A 22231-nucleotide genomic window follows, 5' to 3' on the forward strand; every position below is an offset into this window, starting at 1 on the left:
GAGAGAATGAGCTATGGGAGATGTGGGAGCGAAGGAGCTGAGAAAGAAGATGTGGGAGCAAAGAAGATATGGGAGAAGATGTGGGAGTGAAAGAGCTGTGAGACAAAATATGGGAGCAAAATAGCTGTGGGAGAAGATGTGGGAGTGGAGGTGCTGTGATAGAAGTTAGGGGGAGCAGACATGATGTAGTAGGATATTTGGGGAATAAAAGTGTTGTGGGAGGAGATGCAGGGAGCAGAGGAACCGTTGAAGAAGATGCAGGAGCGGAGGAGCTGTGGGTGAAGATGCTGGAAGCAGAGGAGCTGTGGGGAAGGTACAGGAGCAGAGGAGCCTTGGGAAAAGATGTGGAAGTGGGAGAGGAAGCAGAAGCGGATGAGCTGTGGGAAAAATGTGGGAGTGGAGGAGCTGTGGGAAAATATATGGGAGCAGACAAGTTATGGGAGAGGATATGGGAACAGAGGTACTATGGGATGAGACGCAGGAGTGTAAGAGCTGCAGGAAGTGATGCTGCTAAAGTAGGTACTATGAAAGGAGATGTGGGGATCAATGCAGGTATTGGAGGAGATGAGGGTGCTGAATAAGTAAAACAGTCAATGACTGCTTGGTCAACTCCATTGCTGTTACTAAGCCTACATAGAGTCCAGCAGTGAAGATACGCTTGTTTGACTGCAGCACTCTGCTTAAGCAGCGACCCAGATAAATAAGCTCACTTCATTATTCTGAGAGCTGAAACTCATCTTCACTGTTGCGCTCTACATAGGCATTGGTAACAGCTATGGAGAAGACACATCAGCCGTTGGCTGCTTTACTGACCCAGTTTGCTGCTTCAAGAAGGAGATGAGGAAAAATCAATAGTACTAAAATGTCGACAAACACAAATGTATTCATTTTTATTAAATTTTAATTACAATAAACACTGGGTTGGGTGGAAGATCAGAAACTCGTGCCCTTGTGGTCTGCTGGGAGCGTCTGTTTGCAGTCACTTCAGATGCTCCCAGTGCACACCTGTTTCAGTCATCAAGTAGAGATCAGTCTCAGGCGGCTGGATCTTGCTGCTGCTGGCGAAAGAGGAAGATTAATGGAAAAGTGAACCGCGTATGTTTGGCCACTAGAAGTGCCTTTTACATGGATGGAAAAAGAGTCTGAAAGTACTAACACCAGGGGGCACCATAGAAAACATCAAAGGCTATTATTTTTTGAACGAAGGATAATATTTAATACATATAAATTTCACAATAATTAATCCTCAAGACTTTTGTAGAATAAACAGGATGCTATATGGTGGCATGACCCTTTTAATGGAAAATCTCCAGGCTAGTCTTTCTTAACAAATCCAAGAGCGTCCCATTGAGTCAACCTCTTCTTTCAGTTGTTTGTTTGTAGTCTTTACTGCACAGAAATAAGTTTTGCCATGTCCTGATATAGCACTTCCCTGAGATATCAAATTATATTACCTTTGAAATTATAAATTATATTATCAAGCAAGTGCTAAAGGTCACTGAAATATAAAGCCACATCCTAGCAAAACCCCAGATTTCTAATTCTACACCTTCTGGATTACTCAAACTTAATGTTGGTGGTAAAGAAAGATCTGAAGACATGGAGAGAGCATTGTTGTTCCTACTGGTAATTGTGCCTATTCTAAGGACAGGTAAAATCTGATGGCATCTGCCAACCTAATCTTCTATAAAAGTTACTGGTATTTACCATATTTGAGATTTGCACAGTTTTGATTGAGTCTGGGATCTCTGAGACCACTCTAGTGTCGCCGTCATCATAATCATTAGGAATGAGATTCCATATTCAGGTTTGCCCTGGTTCAACCTGCATCTAAATAGTTTTGAACTTATGGAAGTATAAATCAGTTATGTCAGAACATGATTTTGCATAGGACACATTGACCATTAGGCTAGACTTAAGGATTGCCCTAAGGGTGGTGGTACTTTTTGTAATGGTCACCCCTAAGGCTAGGGTCAGACCAGCGTATATTCGGGCCGACTGGGTCCAAGGAAAAAATTTGACATGTGCACAGCCCCATAGACTAACATTGGTCGGAGTGCGATCCGTTGTTTTTTCCGATGGCACTCGGACCGAAAGGATGGCCATGTGCACGAGTCCTAAGGTTACATTGTGGTCATGTAGGGATTTGTAGTAAATGTTATGGTTTAGCTGCAGCCAAAGAGCTTTGCACATATTAATTTTCTATGTTTTCGTATACATACAAAGTATATAAAGTTTTCCGGTATATATATATATATATATATATATATATATATATATATATATATATATACACTGTATATATATAATTTTTAATAATAATAATAAGGGATAAAAGACACAGAACTCTGCAAAGTACTGTGCAATATGAGCATGAAGAACAGCCTGGGATATAAGTGGATTTCAAAATTGTCTTTACCAGCCAATGTCAGGTAGCTGCTGCCAAGGCAGATATAATTATAGGATGTATTAAAGAAGGTAAAGATGTTCATACCAAAACATTTTTACCAATATTAGCTTTATGAAAATCACCAGAGACCTGATTCTACAATTGTGCAAAGTCTTTGAATTAGAAAGACAAGTTTACAGCAATGTACTGTAATTACTGGAATGTTAAATCTCAACTTCTTAAAGTTAAAGTCTCATTTACAATACTTGATTATCGTGAAGAAGCGTTCCTGTGAACTCTGATCTCCTGATTATTGGCCTGTCTAAATATGCTGCCAATCAACTTAGTTTGCCATCTGCGGTGATTTTCAAGCTTTCTTACAAATCGTAGCTCTCTGTAGCACGTGCTGCCGAGAACAATTACATCCTATGTGTATAGATCGCTCTATTAAAGGACTTTTATGGCTGAAGGTACTGCTGAATACGGTGTGCACTGTTGCGCTTTCTGCCCCTACACTGTTTCCACCATCGGAGCTGGTAACAACTGATCAGTGAGGGTTGCAGGTATCGGGTTCCCACCAATCTGATATTGATGAGTAATCCCAGGGATTTCTTTGTACTATCTAAGGGATAGGTCATCAATATTAGAGTGGATGGTAATCCTTTTAATGTCATACTCCTAAAGCCATGTAAATGTGTACTTTTTTGAGGAGGGTATTTTAGCAGATCTGCTAAAAAACACCACAAAAATCTCTTAAAAAACGCTTAAAAGATTCTTCCTATCCATTTTAATGTAAATCATCTTTGCTGTTGATATGTTCCATTTTTTGAGAGTATCTTTCCACTCCAGGTTTTACAAAACATCTGGTGAAAGAAAAAAATGAATCGGGGATGTAAAATACTAGTCCTAAAACACATTAAAAAAAATTCAAAACTGCTTCAGAATAAAATAAAAACTTCCCACAAAATAAACATTCCCAGAAGCAGGTTCTACTTGAAAAACTCATAAATGCCTCTCAAACCTCCATGTACACACAGCCTAACACCTTCTGAAGATCTTGAACCAGACAAGTTAAAGGCCCTTGGAACTGTTCAAAGGAATGGTCTTAACCAACTCTTGATACCAGAGAATGATGTGGACCGTCATTCGCATAAATAATCATCCATGTCATACATTTCGCAAGAGCTCAGAGAAAAGGGCTCCTGAGTTGGGAAACCCCCTTCAATGGCATTGGAATCCTCATATTGATTCACCCTTTTCATGTCATCAAGTAATCGGTTGTTCTCCTGAAAAGGACAAACTCTTTTCATTGTCCTCGATTTTGTAAAACTATTCGATTTCTCAATAACTCCTTGTGCTGCAGCCAGAACAAAGGTTACTGTAGAGTCACCCTTGTGAATTGTGCAATAAGATTTCCATTGTGGTAATAATTGTTTTATTAGGATCCATAAAAGGGTCAGAAACCAAGGAACCTTTGGAAAAATACACATTTTATACTGAATTGGAATATGCTAACATACTAAGGCCCGGGCTATCAAGGGCTTTCTGGACGTGGTGCAATTTTTTTTTCTGTTTTTCTTCAATGACTTACTTTAAGAGCAAACTTTTTTTCACAGAGTATTCAACACTGGCATAAATTTTCCACTTGTAAGTTGTATTTTTCAGTGCCACCATTTTAGGACATATATCAATTGCTGATCATTTGAGGTGAGCAAAAAAATAAATTCACACTGCCCTGCTTTGCCTCCAGTCAATCTCGTCCTTCGTCTCAGTTGGACCAGGGTAGTCTTCACTCCTGTGGTTGGTATCTTCAACCCGGCATCCTTTGACCTCTAGGGCTTAGTGAACACCAGAGCCTGCTATTGTAAGGCTGGCCATACTGTACACATTAGAGAGCTTTCATATGACAGCTATTCCTCCCAATTCCTCATATAATTGCAGACCTCTCTGGCAGTGACTATCTCTTTTGAGATAAAAAACTATTGGGCAAGTTGAAATCTTTGCGCCCAGTGTTCCCTGATTCTGAGAGACATAAACGTAAGACATTTGTCAAGTCCCGTTGTAATCATCAAATCTGTATGGTCATCTTAACATTTTAGCAACCTGCAATCATTTGGGGGGGGGGGGGAATACTGATGGAGTGACCATGACACCTAAGGAGCTTGACGGGTGAAAGGAGCTTCCATCAAACTCCTTTCTATCATATCTGCATTGATATCGATCCTGAAGATCTTTGATCTTCGATGCTAAAGCGAGAACATAGCTCCCCGGGCCAATTATGGTATGCCTTGTCCAACTATAGACAATGATTGGGATTATGGAGGTTGGCTTGTGGTTATGAAACCATGAAAATCACAATCAACTAAAGAAATACAGAAGAAACCTAAGAAATTCTGTTTAAGAAATTCCTCTAAATATACTTTTCTGTTCTTGGTATTCACTTGAACAGGATGGAGCCATCATATCAGCATTTTGATCTCCAAATATAATCGATTATTATTATTGTACCTTCAAAGTTGTTTCCATTGTAGTTTCCAGTCATTCAACTCACTAATTGAAGCCACATTTCCACTGCATGTTTTATTAAATTTACTCTACAATAATAGTGCCTGTTGGCTGTGGCTTCCCCCAACAACATCATTTGTGTGTTTGGGGCAGTAGAAGTATGGACCACATTGAAGAGCTGTCTTTGTTTTATGGTTTTAAAGTAGCTCAAAAGGCTATCTTGGACACACTTGACACAAGCCACTCCATCTGGAAGAACTCCAGATAAAAATCACAATACCCTCTAACCCCTGTACAGGGATCTGGTTTTACAACGGGACCCAGTGGAATGCTAGCATGGAAGGGCTGCCGTCCAGAGGCAGGAATGGTCACCAAGCAGGGTCAGAGTTGAAAGGTGACATCAAGGGCAAAATCAGGATCTGTAAGAATAGTCAGAAACATTAGCCGGGGTCAAAACGGGAATATACTAAAACCAAACAGGAACAGAAGACTAACACCTAGCCAGGGAAACACTAAGCTATATCTAGCAGCTTTTAGCAGCAAGCTGGAAGTCTCAGTAGGGTGTGGTGCTTTCCAATTGGGAGAAGCAGGGAGTTGATAACTTCAGCTGGGCAGCACACACTCCCACACTGTCAGACTGGATAGCACTAAAGTTCCCAGCCACTCTAGCATTATTGGCCATCTTCTCTCTCACCTACGCCATCCGCAGAGTGAATCGGGCGGCGCCTGGCGACAAAAGCAGAAGAGGCAGGAGCAGGTTCTGGTGGAGATTAGAGATGAGCAAATGTCAATATTCGGTTCGGATTACGGATCGTCAAATTCGCAATATACTCCATTGGATTCAACGGGGGGCAAAAACAAACGCATTCACAGCACCTTCAAATGGGCCAAAAAGCTGCCAAAACACATCAAATTAGGGGCAGACACCAGGAAAGTGCCATCAATTGACCCAGGGTACAAGTACTATAATTATTATTATTATTATTATAGCGACATTTATCACGTGGCACTTTACATGTGAATAAGGGTCAGCGACTGGTACAAGAGAATGATCTGGATAAGATGATTGAATGGGCAAACACGGTGATGAAGATGAGGTTTAATGTACTGTAGATAAATGCAGAGTAATCCTGCACCAGTTCTCTGGAATGCTCTACCCCAGACGATCCGTCTGACGCCTAGCCACCACGTCTTCAAGCACGCTTTAAAAACCCATCTCTTTAAACAAGCCTACCACCTCAACTACTCAGTAAACTAACTTTCCCCTGTTCCCTCCTTCTAAATATTATTCAGAATCTGCTCCCTGCTATTCATCTGTCTCCACACCCTCCATGCACACGATAACTGCACTCGATACTTGAGTATTGCACTGAAACATAGGGGCTGATGACCGGATCGTGCAACTTTATATGAAAATCCCTACTTATTATAATTGTAGACCTGAAATAACAGGCACTTCTTACCTATTGTGTCCCCCCATTTCCTTGTAGAATAAAAGCTTGCGAGCAGGACCTCACTCCTAATGTAACTGTTTAAACTGTCTGTCTTACCTTATATTGAATTTATTGTCTGTACATGTCCTCGTTTAATTGTAAAGTGCTGCGGAAAATGTTGGCGCTATATAAATAAAAATTATTATTATTATTATTATTATTAATGCACCTAAGACAGAGTAATCTTATTGCTACATATTCATTAAATGGGAGTATACTCAGGACTACAGAACAGGAGAAGGACTACTTGGGTATTCTGGTTACAAGTAAGCTGAGCAGCAGTACTCAATGTCAGGCAGCAGCAGCAAAAGCAAACAAGATTTTAGGATGTATAAAAATAGAAATAAAATCCTGTGATCCCAGCATATTGTTACCCATTTATAAATCACTGGTGAGGCCACGTCTGGAATATGGGATCCAGTTTTGGGCTCCACATTTTAAAAACGATATTCAGAAGTTAGAGTCAGTTCAAAGGCGGAAACTAGATTATTACAAGGGATGGAAGGCCTCTCATATGATCAGAGGTTGGAAAAGTTGAGCTTGTTTAGCTTAGAAAAACGACGCCTCAGAGGGGATCTCATTTACATGTATAAATATATGTGTGGTCAGTACAAAGGACCGCACATGACTTATTCCTTCCAAAGACCATACTAAGGACCAGGGAATGGAAGAAAGGCGATTCCGGCACCTAAACAGGAAAGGGTTCTTTACAGTCAGAGCAGTCGGACTATGGAATTCCCTACCACAAGAGGTAGTAATGGCTGACAATATAACAGTTTTCAAAAAAGGGCTGAATGATTTTGTCGATACACATAACATTGTGGGTTACAGTTAAATTACAAAAATGTTACACCTATAGCAGTATATTTAATACAATAATAGTAATTACATAATTAGTATCATAATTAGGTTTGATCCAGGGTTTTTGTACTGATCGCTTTTTCTCGGGGTCAAGAAGGAAATTTTCCCATAATGCAAATTGGCTGAATGTGTCCTGGGGTTTTCGCCTTCTTCAGGATCAACAGATTTAGGTATAGGGATTTTAGTAATATCATTATTAGAATCATAAGAGTAATACAAAAAAAACTAATTAAAAAAATTATAAACTGGATCATTTGTAGTTGTAATAGTGCAGAAATAATAAAAATGGTAATAATACATTTGTGAGGCCTAGTCTTAGTAAGTTAGTGTAGTGTTAGTGTAGGGAGTACAATTGGGGGAGAAGGGTTGAACTTGATGAAGCTAGGTCTTTATTCAACCTATGTTACTTAGAGGAGAGAGGACCCTGCCCCTGAGGGCGCACAAACAATCTACAAGGGATGGGTGAGGATACAGTAGGGTAGGGTACAGGTGGCCGTGCAGCGATAATGTGGAGCGAGGGTTACTGCAGATTGTCTTTTTGTCAGAAGTAGTGGGTCTTCTTCAGCTTCCTTTTCAAGGTTTCCATGGTAGGCGACAGTCTGATGTGTTGGGGTACAGAATTCCACAGTAGGGGAGAGGCATGGGACAAAACTTGTATGCGATTGTGGCAAGAAGGGATAAGAAGGAAGTAGAGAAGGAGATCTTGGAAGGATCAGAGGCTGCGTGCAGGTAAGTACTGGAAGACTAGGTCACAAATGTATGGAGGATACAGGTTTTGGATGGCTTGGTATGCCAAAGTTAGGCTTTTCAACTGGAAGCTCTGGCCAAAGGGGAGCCAGCGCAGGGATTGACAGAGGGGAGAAGCTGGGGAATAGCGGGGTGACAGGTGGATTAGTCGGCCAGCAGAGTTTAGGATAGATTGGAGAGGTGTGAGAGTGTTAGAAGGGAGGCCACAGAGCAGGAGGTTGCCGTAGTCAAGTTGGGAGATGATTGATGAGGGCTTGTACTGGTGTTTTGGTAGATTCATGGTTGAGGAATATGCGGATACCGGAGACACTGTAGATGACAAGCACTGCATCAAATGGGGTCTGCTCCTCTTCCTCCACCTTAGCATCACGCACAGTACAGTCCTTAGAGGTGGCACCCCAATTACCCTTGCTTTTCCCCACGTCACAACTCTCCAACTGCCCAACTGACTGTGGGTAACCACAGATGGGCTAGCCTAAAGCTGTTCACACATTCTATTCGGGGGCATCAGAGGTCTGATCCAAAGCTTCATAGACTCAAGAGGGAGAAAGCATGTGTAACGATGCATAAAAAAATTTTCAGTTGATCTGGGGCCGGACGAAGTAGGTTCCTAGCAGAATCCAAATCCTCATCACCAAACGTTAACCCCTGGGGGTGGGCATGGATGAGTTGGAGAATGAAACAAATACACACCAGAACATGGATGTAGTGCCGGCGTCCCTGCCCTCTGCTAGGCAGGGACGCTGCTCCCCTCACCGCTCTGCTCCGTGCCCGGCATCCTCCCCCCGCTCTGCTGTCAGCGCGCGCTCCGTCCCGGCGTCCTCCTCCTGCTCTGCTCTCAGCGCGCGCTCCTTCCCGGCCCCTGTGCTTAGGGCGCGCGCGCGCGCGCTCTCCTCCTCTTAAAGGGGCCGCGCGCGCCGCCCTAAAGAGTCCCCGGCCAATGGCCGGAGGACTTCATCATATATAAGGCACCTCCTCCAAAATGGAGGTGCCCGAGCAATGTTGTTTGCACCTGTGTCTCACCTGTGCTTCAGCCCTCAGGTCCCGTTGCCAGTTTCCTGCCAGTTTCCTGCCAGTTACCTGCCAGTTACCTGCCTGATTCCTGCCTGAATACTTGTTACCTGTCTGCCAGTCTGAGGTCCGACGGTCTGCCTTACTACTCCTGTCAGTCTGTCTAAAGGACCAGCCTGCCCGCTCACCTGGGAGCGCATATCAGCTACCTGCCTGCTTGCCTGAGGTCCGACGGTCTGCCTTACTACTCCGGTCAGTCTGTCTATGGACCAGCTTGCCCGCTCACCTGGGAGCGCTTCTCCGTTATCTGCCTGCTTGCCAGCCCGGAGGCTCCGTTGTCACGTGCTGTGACCACCAGCTATCTCAGAGACTCTTGCCCGCTCACCTGGGAGCGCATCTCCGTTACCTGCCTGCTTGCCAGCCCGGAGGTCCCGTTGTCACGTGCGGTGACCACCAGCTATTCCAGAGACTCTTGCCCGCTCACCTGGGAGCGCTTCTCCGTTACCTACCTGCCTGCCAGCCCGGAGGTTCCGCCGTCACGTGCCGTGACCACCTGCTATTCCAGAGACTCTCGCTTGCTCACCTGGGAGCACACATCTACCATCTGCCTGCTAGCCTACCCGGAGGCTCTGCCATCACAGGTCGTACCTACCCCTTACCCAGAGACTGCCCTGTTCACTTGCCGTAACTCCCTGTCCGTTCACCCAGAGACTGCCACCCTCTCCCTTACAAGGGCCGCCCCCTTGTATAGTAGCTCAGAGGTTCCGCCTCCCGGACCCGTTACAATGGAGAACTAAATTAATAGACAACAGGGGTTGGAAAACTAAACTACTAAACAGGTAGGGTTGGAGAATTAATCTACTACACACAGGGGATGGAGAACTAAACCACTAGATACCAAGATGTCACTAGACAGCAAGTGTTGGAATCTTCAAGGCTTGTGGGACAAACCTCTGTATTAGTGATAAGCGAGCGTGTTCTGTTAACCTGTGTGGCGAGCATGCTCGGGTGCTCGGGTGCTCACCGAGTATCTTTGGCCTGCTCGAATGTTATGTTTGAGTTACTGAGTGTGCATGATTTGCAACTGTTTCACAGCTTTAATACATGTGAGGAATGTCTGTTTGTTAGGCATTCCTCACATGTATTAAAGCTGTCAAACAGTCGCAAATCATGCACACGGAGTGACTCAAACATAACATTTGAGCAAGCCAAAGATACTCAGGAACCATCCGAGCATGCTTATAAATCTCGAGTAACAAGCATGCTCGCTCATCACTACTCTGTATCTAACACTTCCTCCAGTGCTTCTGCCTCCTCCACTTCCTCTAGGGCCTCCACCTGCACCCTCAACCTCTTCCTTAATGAGACACACATTCCAACAGTGCAGTTAGAATCCCCTCCACCTCTGTACTGCGCAGCCCGGGCTCACCACAATCAGGCACTGTTAAAATTAATATGTCTTTGAGTTCGCAGTCATACAGCTGAAGAGTTGTGGACAGCTCTCCAGGCCGAGTTTGAGCAATGGCTGTCTCCACTGAACCTGGAGAAAGGGAAGGCCATGTGCGATAACGGTGCAAACCTTGTGCCGCCCATATGCCAGGACAACCTCGCACACGTGTCTTGCATGGCTCGCATCCTCAACGTGATGGTACAGCAATTTCTCCGCAACTATCCTGGCCTGGATGCACTGCTGAAGAAACCACGGTCTCTCTGTGCTCACTTAAAACTATAAAAATGAGCAGGATCTTTAGTATAAAAACCAGACTACTAGACAATGAGCTAACTCGTTCATGATGATAGAGGCCACCATCTCCATAGCTTGCTGCTGGTACTTTTCTGTGGAAATGAGCTTGGCTCCAATCAGCCTGGAATATTTCCAGTGAATTATGGCACGCCATGGTATTAGCAGTGCACCCAGAAGCGAAGCCACAATTTCCTTCTCAGGAATTTTATTTGGTAGAATGAATTGCTGCCTAAACATTAGATTCTCAGAGAGGGCAGCACGGTGGCTCAGTGGTTAGCACTGCAGCCTTACAGTGCTGGGGTCCTGGGTTCAAATCCCACCAAGGACAACATCTGCAAGGAGTTTGTATGTTCTCCCCTTTTTTTCGGGGGGATTCTCCGGTTTCCTCCTCAGTAATAAAGCAGCCATAGAGTGTCCAGAAACATTCACACAGACTTTTCTTAGCCAGGGCTATATCTCAGCAGGGTTGGATGGGCCCACCAGAGAACTGTAGACTATTCCGGTGGGCCCTGGCTTCTCGTTCAGGAGAGTTCATAATGCAAGCCTTTCAGGTCGTGATGATGATAGAGGCCACCATCCTTTTAGCTTGCTGCTGGTACTTTTCTGTGGAATTGAGCTTAGCTCCAATCAGCCTGGAATATTTCAAGTGAAATATGGCACGCCATGGTATAAGCAGTGCACCCAATACCAGAAGTGAAGCCTTTAACAATTTCCTTCTCAGGAATTTTATTTGGTAGACTGAGTGGCTGCCCAAAAATTAGTTTCTCACAAAGGAGCTGAAGACACTGAGTGGCAGTAGGTGTAAGTTTCTCAGCATGACCTGTTTGTTATTGTTAGATATCAGAAGGACATCAGAATTGGGTTTTGCCAAGGTGCCAGATTGCATCTTAAGTCTTATAGACCCTGCCCTTGCAGGCTTACATTCTACAGGATGGTGGGGAAGGAGACAGTGGGTTGGGAGGTTGTAGTAGCTCCGGTGGTGTTAAGGTGGCAGCGAGGTAATGGCAGGCTGTAGGCTGTAGTCTTGAAGAGATGGGTTTTCAGGTTCCATCTGAAGGATTTGAATGTGGTGGCTAATCAGACGTGTTGAGAATTCCAGAAGATGGAGGATATTCGGGAGCAAGGTCAGACTGGCCTGGCAGGGTATCAGAGAAATCCCTGGCGGGCCTTTGCTGAAGAGAGAGGGAATAAACATAGATATACTGTATATTTGCGACCGCGGGCCCTTTAAAAGTACAGGGGCGGGTGCGACGCTCAGGACAGTAGCGGCCTGGCCAGGGAGCAGGGGTCACTTGCACGGCTGCGGGCCCTTTTGCTGCGCCTTGGAGCACGCACAGAGCTCAACAACCAAGGGGGAGAGCCGGGCCAGCGCGCAAGGTCACGGACCATTTTGAAGCGCCTTGGCGCACGCGCAGCGCTCTGCAGCCGGGAACAGATAACGGAGAGAGCGTGCATGGCCACGAGCCCTTATGAAGTGCCTGGATGCGCGCACAGACCTAAACAGCCGGAGGGGGTGGGGGTTGCACGAACGCCCGCATCACTTTTAAAGGTGATGTCACACCGTGTGCCCTGCACTGCCTCCAATCGTAGAAGAAACAAGCCAAGGTATAGAAATAATATTAACACCCCTAATATTTGTATATGTTTATATGAATATGTGTATATAATATGTTTGCGCATATGTGTGTGTACATGTGCGCATCTGCTTCGGTGTGCATGCCTAAGTCTACATGCATGTTTGCGTTTGCATTTCTGTATATGTGTGTGTAGTGTGCACATGCATTTACGTGTGCATTTCAGTGTGTGTGCGTGCGTCTTTGTGTGTCTGTGATGAGTGCATGTGTGCGTGTCTGCCTAGGTGTGCGTATACATTTCTGTGTATGTGCGTCTGCGTGCATGTGTCAGCGCCTGCACACATGTGTCTGCGTGTGTGCATGTTTGTACGTGTCTGCATACCTGTGCTTGTCTGAGAGTGCATTTCTGTGTGCATATCTGTGTGTGCATGCGTGCATGCGTGCATGTCAGTGTGTGTGTGAAGAAACCATACAGTGGGAACAGAAAGTATTCAGACCCCTTTACATTTTTCACTCTTTGTTTCATTGCAGCCATTTGGCATATTCTAAAAGGTTCATTTTTTATCTCATTAAAGTACACTCTGCACCCCATCTTGACTGAAAAAAAAACAGAAATGTAGAAATTTTTGCAAATTTATTAAAAAAGAAAAACTGAAATATCACATGGTCATAAGTATTCAGACCCTTTGCTCAGTATTGAGTAGAAGCACACTTTTGAGCTAGTAAAGCCATGAGTCTTCTTGGGAATGATGCAACAAGTTTTTCACACCTGGATGTGGGGATCCTCTGCCATTCTTCCTTGCAGATCCTCTCCAGTTCCGTCAGGTTGGATGGTGAACATTGGTGGACAGCCATTTTCAGGTCTGTCCAGAGATGCTCAATTGGGTTTAGGTCAGGACTCTGGCTGGGCCAGTCAAGAATGGTCACAGAGTTGTTCTGAAGCCACTCCTTTGTTATTTTAGCTGTGTGCTTAGGGTCATTGTCTTGTTGGAAGGTGAACCTTCGGCCAAGTCTGAGGTCCAGAGCACTCTGGAAGAGGTTTTCATCCAGGATATCTCTGTATTTGGCCGCATTCATGTTTCCTTCAATTGCATCCAGTCGTCCTGTCCCTGCAGCTGAAAAACATCCCCATAGCATGATGCTGCCACCACCATGTTTCACTGTTGGGATTGTATTGGGCAGGTAATGAGCAGTGCCTGGTTTTCTCCACACATACCGCTTAGAATTATCACCAAAAAGTTCTATCTTCGTCTCATCAGACCAAAGAATCTTCTTTCTCACAGTCTGGGAGTCCTTCATGTGTTTTTATGCAAACTCTATGCGGGCTTTCACTGAGGAGAGGCTTCCGTTGGGTCACTCTGCTATAAAGGCCCGACTGGTGGAGGGCTGCAGTGATAGTTGACTTTGTTGAACTTTCTCCATTCTCCCTACTGCATCTCTGGAGCTCAGCCAGTGATCTTGGGGTTCTTATTTACCTCTCTCACCAAGGCTCTTCTCCCACGATTGCTTAGTTTGGCTGGACGGCCAGGTCTAGAAAGACTTCTGGTGGTCCCAAACGTCTTCCATTTAAGGATTATGGAGGCCACTGTGCTCTTAAGAACCTTGAGTAATGCAGAAATTATTTTGTAACCTTGGCCAGATCTGTGCCGTGCCACAATTCTGTGTGTGCCTTTCCAAATAAAGTCCTATCAGTTTAATTAAACACATCTGGACTACAATGAAGGAGTAGAACCATCTCAAGGAGGATCACAAGGAAATGGACAGCATGTGACTTAAATATGAGTGTCTGAGCAAAGGGTCTGAATACTTATGACCATGTGATATTTCAGTTTTTCTTTTTTAATAAATTTGCAAAAATTTCTACATTTCTGTTTTTTTTCAGTCAAGATGGGGTGCAGAGTGGACTTTAATGAGAAAAAAAATGAACTTTTTAGAATTTACCAAATGGCTGCAATGAAACAAAGAGTTAAAAATTTAAAGGGGTCTGAATACTTTCCGTACCCACTGTATAGTGAATGGGTGCCGGAACAGAATGGGGAAGGAGGATATATGAGGAGACAGTATGGATAGCGGGGGGGATGTGTAAGGAGACTATTGAGGGGAATGATTTGAGGAGACATGTGGGGAAAAAGTGTGAGGGGACACAGAACAGAGAATAGGTAGTGTGGGGGGAGATATAGACGTATGGCAGTATGGGGGGGGGGCAGTGTGAGTTTACAGCAAGGAGGGAACAGTATGCTGAGGAGGGGTAGTATGATGAAGGGGGCCAGTATAGAGACTGGGCAGTATAAGGGGGACACTGAGAGGACAGTCTGAAGAGGAGCCCCAATATAGAAAAGAGAGGACAGTGTGGAGGACATGTACCCTAAGAGTGGTAGAGTGTGAGGGTTGTATTTTTGTGCAGGGAGCACTGTGAGGGTTAATAGTCTATACAGGGGCTCAGTGTAGGGCGGATATTTTTTATATCCGGGCTCATTATAATGACTATGCTGTTTTTAAGGGCATCGTGTGGAGATGTGCTGCAGAAGACCGGAGAAGATGGAAGTCTGCAGAGATGACTGTGGATGTGAGAAGGCATCTGGACAAGATGGAGACAAGAAAGAGAACAACTCGAATCAGAGAAGACATCTTATATTAGATACCTGGATGTAAACGTTTATTTGTGATACTGCCTGCGTCTCATCAGTACTGTGCTTCCTGTACGGTCCACAGTCTGATGATGACTGGTAACAACAACTCCCAGTATCTCCATTTTTAAGGACATTCTGGCAGTTGTAGGTTCATGCTATACAAAGGTATATGGGGTTGAGTTGACATTACAATTGATGTACCATGTATTGATGGTGGTTCAGGTGATGTACTCATGTATTGATGTGGGTGTGCGCATGTCTGCGCATGTGTGTGTGCCTGTCTGCGTATATGTCTGTGTATCTGGAATTATGTATTTTTGTAAGATGCATGTATGTAACAGTGCATCATGGTGTGTAAACATATTCATATGCTGGGGGCCTGTTTACTAAATCTATAAGGGCTCTTTCACATGTGTTACAGTTTTCCCTTTGTCTTTCCACGTTTAGGAACAGACAAGTGAAATTTTCTAACCTTGTCATAACTATCACCTAAGGGATGTGTTTTCATGGAGCGGGTTCAGGAGCTGTGCCTGCTCCATACCAGGCAGATGTCGGCTGTGATACATAGCTGTAACAGCAGTCATCAGAGCTCGCCTTGATTGTTGCTGTTTTAAGTATTTAAATGCCCTGTCAATCACTGACAACGGCATTTAGATAGCAAGATAGCCAGCGCATGCACTCACCTGCTCCCATCAAACCCCAATCAAGATGCCGGGACGTTACTACAGCACGCTCACTTTGTAGTGACTGTAATGTCTCCCTCCTTGCAACGACCTTGTGATAGGAGGAGATTAAAACATAATTTTCTCCCTGTAGCAAATGCTTTTCCATTAGGCCGACTAGCCAGGCTTTAAACATTATTTACCTGAAGCTTAGCCTTTTATCTGCAGATAAATATTGTTTCTAAAGGTGACAAGTTATCCTTAAAGGGACTCTGTTAGCACAGAATGACTGTTCAAACAAGGTCCCGCCGCTCGGTGCGTCACGGCGAGGCCAATCATTTATTTACACCTTCCCAAGTGCTTGCATTTCCTTTATCTCCACCCCCTCCAATTTGATTGACAGCTCTGACTTCAGAGAGCCAGAGAAGGATGGAGATAGATGGAAAGATGTATATAAATGATTGGCCCCTCCATGATGCACCGTGCGCCTATGCTTCGTTTGAACAGTCATTCTGTGCTGACAGAATCCCTATAAAGAGAAGTCCAGTACAATGGAAGGATTTTACTCTGACTCATAACATTGTATATAGTGCACCCGGTGTTATACAGTGGGAAAAATAAATTTTTGATACACTGCCAATTTTGCAAGTTTGCCACCTACAAAGAATGAAGAGGTCTGTAATATTTATTGTAGGTGCACTTGACCTGTGAGAGACAGAATACTAAAAAAAATCCAGAAAATAACATTGTATGATTTTTACATAATTAATTTGCATTTTATTGCATGAAATAAGTATTTGATACAATAGAAAAACAGAACCTAATATTTGGTACAGAAACCATTGTTTGCAATTACAGATTTCAGACGTTTCCTGTAGTTCTTGACCAGGTTTGCACACACTGCAGCAGGGATTTTGGCCCACTCCTCCATACAGATCTTCTCCAGATCTTTCAGGTATTGGGGTTGTTGCTGGTCAACATTGAATTTCAGCTCCCTTCAAAGATTTTCTGTTGGGTTCAGGTCTGGAGACTAGCTAGGCCACTCCAGGACCTTGAAATGCTTCTTACGGAGGCTCTCCTTAGTTCCCTTGGCTGTGTGTTTCTGGTCATTGTCATGCTAAAAGAACCAGCCATGACCCATCTTCAATGCTCTTACTGAGGGAAGGATGCTGTTGGCCAAAATCTTGCAATACATGACCCCATCCATCCTCCCTTCAATACGGTGCAGTCATCCTGTCCTATTTGCAGAAAAGCACTCCCAAAGTATGAGGTTTCCTCTACCATGCATCATAGTTGGGACGGTGTTCTTTGGGTTCTACTCATTCGTCTTCTTCCTCCAAACATGGCGAGTGGAGTTGATGCCAAAAAGTTATATTTTGGTCTTATCTTACCAGATGACCTTCTCCCATGGCTCCTCTGGATCACCAAGATGGTCATTGGCAAACTCCAAAGGGGTCTGGACACATGCTGGTGTGAGCAGGGGACTTGCGTGCCCTGGATAATTTTAATCCATGACGACGTAGTGTGTTACTAATGGTAATATTTGAGACTGCGGTGCCAGCTGTCTTCAAGTCATTAACCAGGTCCTCTCATGTAGTTTTGGGCTGATTCCTGACCATTCTCAGAATCATCCTTATCCCACGAGGCAAGATCTTGCATGGAGCCCCAGACCGAGGAAAGCTGACAGTCATCTTGTGTTTCATCCATTTTAACAAAAAACACTTTGATATAGTTGATATAGTGCATTGCACATTACAGTTCTTTTGCACACTGTATAAATTGCTAAAAGGCAAATTTTTTAGTGAGAGAAGGAAAAAAATGAACAAGTAATAAAACCATTTATGGTAGTTGTCGTGTGGATCCCTGGAGTCAATTTCCCTGGTGGGCCCTAGGCACCCCAATCCGACCCAGTTCAGGAGAAGTCTTGGAGGTGATTGGGTGAAGAACAAATAAGTGTGAAGGAGAGAAGGAGGTCTTGGGAGGACCGTAGATTACGTAAGGGAATATATCGGGATATTAGTTCAAAGGTGTATGGACGAAAAAGGTTATGAATGACTTTGTAGGTCAGTGTTAGTAGGTTGAACTGGATACGCTGGGCAATTAGCCAGGGCTGCTTCTCGGTAGGGTTGGACAGGCCCACCAGAGGACCGTACAATCCTCTGCTGGGCCCTGGCTTCTCCTTCAGGAGAGTTCATAGCGCAAACCTTGCAGCTGCTATGGGGGAGAAAGGTGAGCTTTCAGAATCGAATCCTCTGGTGGGCCTAATGTTCTTCAGTCTGACACTGCTTCTCAGTGAGAGTTGTATTTCACCACAGCCATATTTATTAGCTCTGTGAAAGGACTGGCATAGAGGGAAACCATATCTACTTTGGCTGTCATTTCTCCCAGGAAGTCCTCTAATGCAGCTTGTTCCATAAGCAACAGCAGCCCGTCCAACATCAGTACACACTTCTCAGTGGTGCTTAGTCACACACAAAGATCTTTGCCTTGAATTTAATCACTACAGAGTTGGGCAATTGCCTGATCTGCGATGCGTTTTGAGAAATAACATGCATAAGCAAAGCCACGGTTTAGGCCACTGAAGGTCATTAAGTGAAACTCATACAGCTTTCCCACAGACTGAAAGAGGGGTATCAAGACTTACAAGACAGCCAAGACTTCCCTGTCCTCACCAAGAGGATGACTGTCCATGTTCTCCTCCTCATCCTCCTCCTCATTAACACCCAATCAACATTGAGATGGGATGAGGCTGGGCTGTGTAGCATCACCCTGTATAGTTCCTTCCTCCGCCTGCAATGCCTCCTCTTTAATTAAGAGCAGCAAGCGTTTCAGTAGACAGAAAAGCGGGATGGTGATGCTAATTATGACATCATCGCAGCTAACCATCTGGTTAAAGTACTCAAAGTTTTGGAGGACGGCACAGATGTCAGACATCCATGCCCACTTGTCAGCTCTTATGTGCGGAGGCTGACCTGAATTCCAACAGGCATGTTGAAGCTGGTTCTCAACAACTGCCGTCTGCTGCTCACAAATCCTTCCCAACATCTGCAATGTTGATTTCCAACGTGTGGTGACATCATGAACCAGTAGGTGAGCTGGAAGCTGCAAACACTGCTAAAGCACTGCCAGCGTGGTGGAAGCTGTAGCTGACTTTCTGAAATGGGCATACACACGGCATACTATCACAAGCAGCTCTGGCAGATCTGGGTAGGTTTTGAGAAACCACCGAACCACTAAATTGAGCACATTTAGTGCTTGCTCATCAATGTGTACCGCAATGTAGTAAGAAAACCAACTTCTATTTTATCATGTTAATATGTAGCCTGCATTATATCGTACAGTAGTAAGAAAACCAATTTCAATTTAATCATATGTACCCCTGTGTGGAGAACAATATCAGCACTCAAAAATTTGAAACTGACATCTGGACTGTTGTATGACATTAGTTACAGAAGAAATAATTTTTTTACTGTGCATGAGGCCTGTATAGCATAGGAGATATGCTCCAAGCAATTTCAAACTGAGATGTCCCCTACAAAATCACGTTAGTAACAGAAGAAAGAATTTTTTTACTGTGCATGAGGCCTGTATAACATAGGAGATATTCTCCAAACTATTTCAAACTGAGATATCCTGTACAGTATCACGTTAGTAACAGAAGATTTTTTTTTTTCACCTGTATGGAAAACAATATTTGCACCAAAGAATTAAAAAACTAAATATAGCCTACTTTACATACCACGGTAGTAAGAAAATCAATTTTTATTATATCATGTGTACCCTGTGACAACAATATCTGCACCAAAGAATTCATTTCACTACAGTAGAGCTAGTATGATGGGGACCGACAACTCTTCCACTACAGCCAACCCAGCAGATGGAAACCCATTTAGAAGTGTTCACATTTAAAAAAATTAGAACTTAACACCAGCAAAGTGGCATCAATTTCACTAGAGTAGAAGTAGTATAATGGGGACCGACACTTCTTCCACTTCTTCCACTACAGCCAACCCAGTAGATAGAGACCCAATCAGGAGTGTTCACATTTAAAAAATTAGGGCCTAACACCAACAAAGTAGCATCAATTTCACTAGAGTAGAAATAGTATAATGAGGACCGACAACTCTCTCACTACAGCCAACCCAGCAGACGGAGACCCAATCATTAGTGTTCACATTTAACCCCTTTACAGCCTGTGACGTATTAGTACGCACAGGCTGCAATCCCCCTGTTCAGTGAGGGCTCCGGCGGTGAGCCCGCACTGAACCGAGCACATGTCAGCTGATTATTACATCCACCCGCGGCTGTTAACATGTTAAATGCCGCTGTCAATCTCCGACAGCGGCATTTAACGCGCGCTTCCGGGATGCTCGTCCTAAGCCCCGCTCATCTGCGACCCCCGTCACGTGATCGTGGGTCACCGATGGGCGGGCATGACAACCCAGGGTCTGCAGCAGACGCCTGCGGTTGTCATGATCTGGTCGCTATGAGCGCCACCTAGTGGTCGGCGCTCATAGCACAGGACCATTTCTGCTGCATACCGGGGATCTGCTGGTCCCCTGTATGTAGCAGAGGCGATCGGACAGTTGCTGCTTCTAGTCTCCTATGGAGACTATTGAAGCATGCAAAAAGTGAAAAAAAAAGTTTTTAAAAATATAAAAAAATTAAAAAAATATAAAAGTTTAAATCACCCCCCTTTCGCCCCATTCAAAATAAAATAATAAAAAAAAAAGCTACATAGACATATTTGATATCGCCGCATTCATAATCGCCCAATCTATCAATATAAAACCATAATTAATCTGATCGGTAAACGGCGTAACGATAAAAAAATTCTAAACGCCAGAATTACATAAAATGCAATAACGGGCAATCAAAACATCTGATCTACCCCAAAATGTAATCAATAAAGACATCAGCCCAGCGCACAAAAAATAAGCCCTCACCCAGCCCCAGATCCCAAAAAATAGAGACGCTACGGGTCTCGGAAAATGGCGCTATTTTTTTTTTTTTTTTTTACCAAATTTTGGATTTTTTTTCACCACTTAGATAAAAAAGAACCTATACATGTTTGGTATTTACGAACTCGTAATGACCTGGAGAATAAGAATGGCAGGTCAGTTTTAGCATTCAGTGAACGTGGTAAAAAAAATAAATAAAAAACAAGTGTGGTATTGCACTTTTTTTGCAATTTCACCGCACTTGGAATTTTTTTCCTGCTTTCCAGTACAGGATATGGTAAAACTAGTAATGGCGTTGAAAAATACAACTCGTCCCGCAAAAAATAAGCCCTCATATGGCCATATTGACCAAAAAATAAAAACGCTATGGCTCTGGGAACAAGGGGAGCAAAAAACAAAAATGCAAAAACGACAAAACCCAAGGTTACGAAAGGGTTTTAAAAAAAATAGGGCCTAACACCAATAAAGTGGCATCAATTTCACTAGAGTAGAAGTAGCATAATAGAGACCAAAACCTCTTCCACTACAGCCAACCCATCATATGGAGACCCAATCAGGAGTGTTCACATTTAAAAAAAATAGTGTTAACACCTGCAGCAGCAGCAAGAGCAGGCACAGAGGCCACACTAAAGATATCACAGACTGCGATTACGCGAGATCAATGCAGCACATTAAAAACTACAACATCACCTAGTCTGTACAGTCTGCGATTGGGGTGAAAAAGTCCTTGGAGATCCATGACTTGTTCATCTTGATGAAAGTTAGGCAGCCTACACTTTCAGGGGACAGCTTGCTTCGCTTATCCATCAGGACTCAGAACACCACCAGCAGGGCTGCAGACACGTTCTGAGAGAACGCTGGCAGCCGGGCATGACAAAACTTCCAAGGAGTGACAGGCAAGCTCAGGCCACTCTTCCATTTTTGAAGACCAAAATGTAAAAGGGTCCAAACCCACCCTGATGGTATTGATATTGAGTTCTAGATACTCCTACACTATCCTCTCTGGTGCATGAGCTGGTCTAAAAAATGTGTGAAAGGCGTGTTTTGGTACTCCAGCATTTGCGGGTCCCTTTCAAAGGCAGGAAGCATCTGGCAAAATTTACTCTTATGACGTGTATCTAACAGAGTGGAAACCCAGTAGTCAGCACTATTTCGAATCATAACTATATGGGGATCATGTTGCAGATAGTGCAGCAAGAAGGCACTCATGTTGGGCTCTTCCATTAAGGCTATGTGCCCACGATGCAGAAATGAAGCAGAAAATTTCTGCAGCATTTCTGCATCTCCCTGGCAGAAACAAACGCATGCAGATTGTGCATGCGTTTTTCCTGCAGAATACATGCGGATCCACATGCGGATTCACATGCGTTTCCGCATGCAGATTGACAAGCGCTTTCCAGGCAATAGCATCACTTGGAAAGTGCTTGACAACTAGGTCACACTATATAAATCCATGCAAACGGCAAACAGCATGGATTTATACAGTGTGAACCGTAAAAATGAAAACAAATAAAGCTATACTCACCCCCGAGGCCCCGGCGTGGCTGCAGCGCTCGTTCCTGTCTGGTTCCCGGCTGCCTGCATATCGCGAGACAGAGCGGTGAAGGGCCTGCGGTCACATGACTGTGACGTCACCGCAGGTCCTCAAGCGATG

The 22231-nt window shown here is 44.2% G+C and overlaps 1 protein-coding gene across 1 annotated transcript in view; it reads left to right on the top strand.

Annotated features, from left to right (window-relative positions):
* Positions 1–1490: 1490 nt before the first annotated feature.
* LOC141167069 (uncharacterized) overlaps positions 1491–22231 on the top strand; it is a 132353-nt gene continuing 111612 nt past the window's right edge. The window contains exon 1 of the mRNA XM_073654410.1: positions 1491–1651. Within this exon, the coding sequence (XP_073510511.1) occupies positions 1600–1651 (52 nt within the window). The 5' untranslated portion in view covers positions 1491–1599. The remainder of the gene's footprint in view (positions 1652–22231) is intronic.

The sequence above is a fragment of the Phyllobates terribilis genome, unplaced genomic scaffold (assembly GCF_046119375.1).
Source record: "Phyllobates terribilis strain yellow unplaced genomic scaffold, ASM4611937v1 Scaffold_11__3_contigs__length_659146591, whole genome shotgun sequence".
Taxonomy (NCBI): Eukaryota; Metazoa; Chordata; class Amphibia; order Anura; family Dendrobatidae; genus Phyllobates; species Phyllobates terribilis.